The following is an 8,027-nucleotide window of genomic DNA, read 5'->3' as shown; positions in this document are numbered from 1 at the left end:
AAGAAGCAAATATACGAAGATTATTGTTAAAAAAAAGTTAATCAAGAGCAACACTGATATTTTAGAAAAATTTATTGACCGTAAGTTTGAAACCAATTGCTGTAAAAAATGCTGAGAAATTTTAAGTTGCCTCACTATGTAAAGGATATGAGTCTACATGGAACAGACAAAGACATTCGTTTTACAACAAGCTGGCAACATATACAATTCTTATAGAAAAAATATAAATAAAAGAGCAAAACAAATCTAGGAAGGCGAGTACAAATCATTCGTATTAATTTCAAAAATTTTTGCATGCATTTTGGTATTAACCGGCAGTTCGCACACAAAAGAGAAACGTGAAATTGATTGTTGATAAAAAGTTAAGGATAAAACTATTTCTGTACAAAATTTCGATCACCACCATTCACAAAGAAGAATTGCCAAAATTATTCAATCGAACGTGAATTAATTTGGAAAGCCATGCTTATCAGCTCTAAGGCCGGAATTGTTAATAAATATGGTAAGTTGCCGAAGACAAGCTCACATCATTCAATACGCAAGCCAAATGATGACAAATATACTGAGATGTTGAGAAATCTAAAGGCATTTAAGAAAAACAGACCATTCAGACTACTCGAGGACGATATTCGAAGTCTTATAGCTACGGCTCGAGAGGTGCTGATGAACGATCCTATGTTGCTTGAGGTTTCGGTGCCATTGCGAGTCGTGGGTGACATACATGGCCAGTATACTGATCTGCTTCAGATTCTGAACAATTGTGGCTTTCCGCCGCAGACGAAGTACCTCTTCCTTGGCGATTACGTAGACCGAGGAAAGAATTCGGTGGAGACGTTGACGTTGCTGCTGCTGTTGAAAGTTAAGTTTCCGAAAAAAGTATTCCTGCTACGCGGTAATCACGAGTCCCAGTTCATTAACCGTATCTACGGATTCTACGATGAGTGTAAGCGCCGCTATAGTACCAAGTTATGGAAAAACTTTGTAGACTGCTATAATTGTTTACCCATGGCGGCTATAATTTCCAATCGCATCTTTTGCTGCCACGGCGGAATAAGTCGGAATCTGACAGAGCTCGATGAAATCAAAGGTCTGCCGAGACCGGCAGAGGTGCCTGATGAGGGCCTATTTTGTGACTTGCTGTGGGCCGATCCAGATCCCTACAATTTTGGTTGGAGTCCCAGTGATCGGGGCGTTAGTTTTTTGTTTGGCCGTGACGTCCTTGAGAAGTTTCTGGCCAAACACGATTTCGATTTGGTTTGTCGTGCTCATCAGGTGGTTGAGGATGGTTACGAATTCTTTGCGAAACGTCAATTAGTTACACTATTTTCGGCGCCAAATTATTGCGGCTTGTATGACAATGCGGGCGCTACAATGGGTGTTGATGAGAACCTCACCATAACATTCGATATTCTACATCCATCGCCTCAACATAAATTGTCGTTGCGCGAAACGCCTAATTATATAACAGAGTTGGAACAGAGACGCAAAATATCCAAATTGTGATTAGACTCTTATATATTTCTTTATGATAAAGCCATTCAGGAACCATTGTTAGTGTTTAGTCTCCACTAATATAAATATTTTAAGCAGAGTATTTCAATTTCTTTCTTTTCTTTGGATAGCAGAGGCAATTGATGGAACAAGAATTGGCAGCTACTTCTATAAATCTCCAAATATTTAAACATTTTTTGTTTACTATGATGAATTAAAATTTTTTGTATTTTAATTTTAAATAGGTGAAATATGTAGAGCTTCAGTAACGATATTTTCAATCAGTTTGATTCGATAATGCAAATTTGTGCTTTTGTTTTAAATCGTACTGTCAAAGGGAGGAAGGGAGGGTGCGGTTGAAAGACAAAAACATTTTCTGTTATCTTTGATTAATAAAATGTCAATCAAAATTGTAACTAAAACTTGTTCTGTCAGGTACTTTTCAAGCCGCAATATAGCTTTAATAGTAATCAAATATTAACAAAATATTGTTTTTAGGACCTTGATTTAAGGGTCAATTATGTTTAGCTGTCTTTGAAGAAAGGAGAAGCGAGTGCAGCGTTTTCCTTGGACATTTGAATAAATATTTATTTAATTTTTAATTGTTGTTTGTAGTTAATATTAATTAAGAGTAAATAAATGAAATTTGATTATTTTTAATAGCTTATTCGAATATTTAAAAATAGACACAAACAATTCACCATGTTGGCTTCAAGCGGTCGATTCTTACTTTTTTGTACATCAGCTTCCACTTCCACTGGAGCTTTGAAAATATTTCAGCAAACAAAATGACGCATTTTTCATTTTTTTTTTTCAACACCAGTCGACGAATTCTGCAATATAATGAAATAATTTATTTTTATGAATGTAAATAGGTATTTTAATTACAAAGGTCTAAATAAATAGTGTATTAGTGGGTTTCTTATGTTTAAAGTATTAATATGTGAATATTTTATGACAAATTTAAAAAAAACCTCGATTTTGAAAAGTAAGTTTTCAGTTAATGCACTTAAAGCCTAGCAAAAAAAGTCCAGCAATTGTAAGGTCTATGTTCCACGCAAAGCATGAAAAAGTCCTCTTTAATTGGAACTAAGATAAGGTTATAAAAGTAAGAGAGGGATAGAGAGACAGAAAGAGAAGAGGATATCCTCAACTAGTAAAATTTTTCGTCGTACTCGTAAGATTCATTGCAGCTGCCCTCCGATCCTTCTTTTAAGTGAAATTAACCAAATCAGTTAATAAATAAACTATATTGTAAAATAAATTTAATTTAACAATTGTCTACAATGTTCGTGTAATGTTTTTATTTAATATATTTTAATTTTGGCATACCCCCCTAACTGCGCGCGCCCAAAAGTATGCAATGCAATGCGGGAGACACAAAATTCCCTTCAATTCCAATTGCAAGACGAGGAGAAAAAATTTCGTTGCCCAAAAGCATGCAGAGCTAAAAATGCAAAAACGTTTTAGAAGCGCAAATGCCACACACATACACACACAAATACACACATGGATTCCTATTAAATACATACAAACAAATGTATTTATGTATTCACCGATGCAAATATAAATAGAAACACATCAACACCCTCAACACACACACACACGCACACGCACGCACGCACGCACACACACAAACAAAAATCGACAAACTCGTGCATCCACTGACGTCTCCTATGCATGTAAATAAATAAACAATAATTTGTGCGCACTTGTGTGCATGTGTGGTCTATGTATGTGTGTGTGTGTGTGTGAGTGTGAGTGTGTAATGCAAACGGACGTCGTGCATTGCGCGCGTTGCGGTTTCATTTGTGAGTTTTAATTAAATACGTTTAAATATTTGTTATATCCGACTGGCAGACAAAACGAATGTCCAACGGAGGCAGCAGCAACAACAAATACAACAACACTAATGCCAACAACATGCACCTGGCAAATATTAGCAAAAATTAGCAAAGTATTTTAAGCGCAACATGTTCGTTCTGTGGTTTTCAACATTAAATCCTCCTGATGATAGAGCAACGATGACAACAATAACAACAACAGAACCCCCCATGGACGAGGTGCGGACCACTTGATGGCTTTTGCTTTCCTGCTGCCAGTCCTGTTGGGCATCATTTTTGTGCGCATTCTACCTATTTATAAATAATGTATAATTAATTTAAAATGCGTGCGTAAAATTGTTGCTAAGTGCTTAATCCTGTAAAACGCACGTACAGCACCCATCACCATTCATAGGGATATGCATACGAGTAGTTCGTGTCCTTCCATCTGCAGCTGGCCGGCCACGGCAGCTAAAGGGTCTACATATGATTTAATCAGCATGCAGCACTAATTAGTGATGAACAGGTGCTTACAATTGTGTCATGGATTTGTTAGTGTTGGTTGGGTGCGGATTTGTGAGAAACATATCACATAACACATAATCCTATACCATAGAATGTCTAAACTATTTTTAATCTATCCTCACCATGCCTGTGAACAGTTTATTAGTTTTAAATGCAGCTCATTTGTTAGTCAGATTTCGTAGACTGTCTCCAATGCCAGTTCAAGGCTGGCATCATTTTAGTGGAGCTTTTTGAAAATCTTTGATCATAATTCATGAATAAATCAACATTGATATCTGATTCTAAAAGTTCCACCAACATCTTCCTACAAATATATACTACAATTTTTTTTTGCTTAAAGTTAAAAAATTTGCCAAGTAAGCTGTCAAAAGTTAATCGCAAAATATGTAAATTTAAGAGTATATTTCTTATAATTTTTTATTGAAAACACATTATATTGATAACTTACTTGACAGATTGTACATGATTGTTCAAAAATGAATTTAAGAATTTCATATTTTATCATAATTTGTGAGCAAATATTCCACAACAATTTAGTTATTATAACTTTCACAACATTTGTTTTGTTATACCTCCAATAAATGATGAATGCGGGCATTTTATCTTAATTAATAGTTTATTTAATGAAGCTTGCTTGTCTCTTACTCATACTTTTTACATCGATAACATTACATTGGGGTGGACTAGCATAGATAACCATACGATCAATACCACAACAGTTTCCTATTTTTCTAAAGCAAACTGGGAAATTTACATTTGAAAAACTCTAACAAACATGATTTTAGAGATCTTAAGAATAAATAAAATACTTAAAACATCAACACCATTCAGTTATCAACTTTAACACATTCACAAAGTGTTAGAAAACCATATTTAAACTATAATGCCAGATTTCAAATAGTGTAAAAAAACAATTTCTGATATAATGCAATACAATAAATAAAAACAAGTAAAAAAGCTAAAGTCGGGTGTCCCGACTTTGAAATACTCTGTACATATGTTTACAATAATTATAGAAAATAAAAAAAATTAAGAAAAAAAAAAAAAAATTTGATCGATTTTACCTCTTTCGGTATTCGAACTCACGTAAAGGGTTTATAATTGCACATTTACATAGCAATTGCGTCTGTGTTAGTGTATGTATGCCTATGCGCATCTATTCGTGTCTGTGTAAGCATTTTCGCAGTCAACCAAACAGCAACATCAACAACAGCCGCGGGCAGCGCTTGAGCAGCGCTGCAGCAGCAAATATATTTATGGCTATAACTTCTTGTTAAATCGGTCTATCATAATGAAATTTGGCATACGGACACATAATAACCAACTGGGGGTATTTCCAAAATTTTAGTTCGAAATTCCAAGAATTACGGGAGTTACGATTTGCGGGGTAGAGGGGGGAGGGAGGGGAATTCCAAAATATACATTTTCTGCGTATTCACATAAGGCATCTGGGACTAAAATTTGGTGTTCCTAGGTATTATAGTCTCCGAGATATAGGCGATTATACGAATGGAAAATCGGGAAAACCCCCATAGGGGGGAAGTGGGGGGGAAAATCAAAAAAATAAAACAAACTCGTATAGAATACACACATAACGCATCTTTGTGCAAAATTTGGTGTCTCTATCTCTTATAGTCTCTGAGATCCAGGTGTTCATACGGACGGACAGACGGACAGACTGACAGTCGGACAGACGGACAGACAGACAGACAGGGCTAGATCGACTCGTCTCGTCATGCTGATCAAGAATATATATACCTTGTGGGGTCTGCCACGCCTCCTTCTGCCTGTTACATTTTTCAGCTCCCGCAAACCTAATATACTTCTGTACATTTCATGTACAGAGTATAAAAATGTATTTGTTTCGAAAATTATACCACACAATGGACACCATGCACTTTATTGAAAGGTAAGTGCTCTTCATTTAGTTTCCCCCTCAACAATTAACGTCCCTAATTGCATTCGCTCCGCTATTTGCACAACCGATTCGTGCTCTCCAAACCAATTAGGCCGAAATCCCACTTGCGAAATTTAAACAAAAGACCAAAGCACTAACAAGAAAAACAAAATGGAACCATTTCCCAATGGCTAATGACTGTGAACATATTCTAAAAATGTTCGCCGCAAATTTGTCAAAGTCAAAAAGTTCAAATTTTACATGTGGTCAGCACAAAATCAAATTAACTTTTGGCGCGCACAAATTGTCACCGCAACGGGTTAACATTGTTCGTTTTGCATTTGTTTGCGAACAAGTTTTCGAATTAGGTTTTTAACGTATGCGGAAATTGTGTGCATATAATAGACCGATCAACATCAATTAAGAAAATAATCCGCTCATTATGAAAATACTGTAAAAATATTACGTGACATGAGAGGCCAGAGTGCACAGGTGGTCGAAAAATGGCAACGCGTCCCCTCGACCATCGCGTATTGCTGCCACTGCAAATGCCACCGGGCCGCTAACAAACGAAGGATTAAAACCCATTAAGGGCACATTTCACACACGCATGCTAAACGGGCGGAAGGAATCATGTCATGCGGCCGTAATGACGATGACGGGTAGCTGAAGTGGGCGTCGATAGCCGAGGGCGGACAGGTATATAGACATGGCTTCTGAAAATATTAAATTATATATATTGAAGACATTAAGTTTAAAGCGATTATGGACATAAGCGATTATAATACATCGTATTAATTAATTTAATTTAATTTGAAACAAGAATGCAATGCTACCGTCCCGTACCATGTACCCCCTCTATATGTGTCTATACAAACATATTTAAATATGTATATGTATATCTTTTTTATTTTGTGGAAGCGTTACTTAAGAGTTAACCTCACTAGCATTACTGTTGAGAGCCATTCGCATGCAAGGTGGTCTGTAGGTCTGTATGTTTTTGTATGGCTTTGCAATCGCTTAAGATAAGCAGCAAAGATCTGCTGGTCTTTCTTTAAAGATAGTCATTTATATTAAGTACAAGTATATCAATATTTTTCAATGGAGCATCAATCAATGCTAGACATCTATCAGCAATACTTCCCTTCAAAGTTAGTGTTTTAACTGCTCGCAGCTTGTTAATGCTCTTACATCCTTCAACGTTAATAATACCATCTAGGTAGAGTTGTTTTAAGTGGTTTTCATATATTTATGAAGCAGGCTAATCTGCGCGCTTTTTGTATTTAAATAAAATACATAGTTTAAATTTTAGAGCATTTCCTTAAGCAAGTTACATATACTAAAAAAAATATTTCTATTGTGCGAATTGGAACTATTCCACTAAATGAAATGCAATATTTCCATGAAACATATGTTACCAGGTAGTACTTCCCGTGACCTTCCGGGCAAATTGGGAAGCTAGATCAACAAGGTTGCTTGGATTATAAAAACGAAAAAACTTAATATTTTCATCACAGAGTTTGAAAAAGTACAGCACGTCTTTTTTTGCATTTGGCAATCTGTATCTCTTATATATTTCTATGGCACTCGCGACTATAGAAACAGAAACTAAAGCAAAAAATTTCACCTTCACGTTCCATATTCAATATAGGTTATATATGTAGCTATTCGCTCAAATATCACACTGAGAACATAAATTTTAAAATTTGAATCTGTAAGTAATTATGGTGTCGAATAATGTCAGCAAAGTCTTTACTTAACTTAAGCTCAGAAATAACGTTAATAACATTAATAAGCTGATGGGTTGGAGAATTCTGTTTTTGCTTACAAGGACGTTTCCTGCACCTAATGCAAAAGAAATTTAATTTTCATTAACTTGCTAGACCTAATTAAGCCTTTAAGCTTAATTTAACTCATTCGAATCAAATCCGAAAAGTTTTATGGTGAAGGAAATATTTTTAAATATTTAGCATACTGGCAATTACCTTTACATTCGCTTTAGTAAACATTGAACAAAATCATTAAAAAACAAAACAAAAAACAATAAATGAGCAACAAAAATACCAGTATTTTCGTTTTCATTAAAATAAATAAGCAAAACTTTAAAGTGGCTGCCCAACTGAAACAATAAAAATAAAATTGCCAAAAGGTGCTCTTGTTTTGTTATTTCAATAACGTGATAAAGCATTCAAAATAAATATAGTGTATGTATTCTAAAATAGGAGCATTGCCTCCCGCTCCACCCACAGTGCACGATTCATAATATCCTGTGAATGGGAGACGCGGGCACT

General features: G+C 35.3%; 1 protein-coding gene across 2 annotated transcripts; it reads left to right on the top strand.

Moving 5' to 3' along the window:
• The first annotated feature begins 297 nt into the window (after positions 1–297).
• Positions 298–1,594, top strand: LOC115632536 (serine/threonine-protein phosphatase alpha-2 isoform-like). 2 transcript variants are annotated; one of them, XM_030529743.1, is made up of 2 exons: positions 298–502; positions 586–1,594. In XM_030529743.1, the coding sequence occupies exons 1-2, from the start codon at positions 500–502 to the stop codon at positions 1,501–1,503; spliced, it is 921 nt and encodes a 306-aa protein (XP_030385603.1). In that variant the 5' UTR covers positions 298–499; the 3' UTR covers positions 1,504–1,594. The 2 variants fall into 2 exon arrangements, with proteins under 2 accessions (XP_030385603.1, XP_030385602.1); XM_030529742.1 differs by having other exon boundaries at positions 298–1,594.
• The last annotated feature ends 6,433 nt before the right edge of the window (positions 1,595–8,027 follow it).

The sequence above is a fragment of the Scaptodrosophila lebanonensis genome, unplaced genomic scaffold, assembly GCF_003285725.1.
Source record: "Scaptodrosophila lebanonensis strain 11010-0011.00,11010-0021.00 unplaced genomic scaffold, SlebRS2 tig00001415-arrow-pilon, whole genome shotgun sequence".
Taxonomy (NCBI): domain Eukaryota; kingdom Metazoa; phylum Arthropoda; class Insecta; order Diptera; family Drosophilidae; genus Scaptodrosophila; species Scaptodrosophila lebanonensis.
This window is presented reverse-complemented; position numbering and strand designations above follow the sequence as displayed.

Excerpts from the sequence above, each read along its gene's own strand:
- LOC115632536 (XM_030529742.1), top strand. The coding sequence starts at position 463 with ATGCTTATCAGCTCTAAGGCCGGAATTGTTAATAAATATGGTAAGTTG.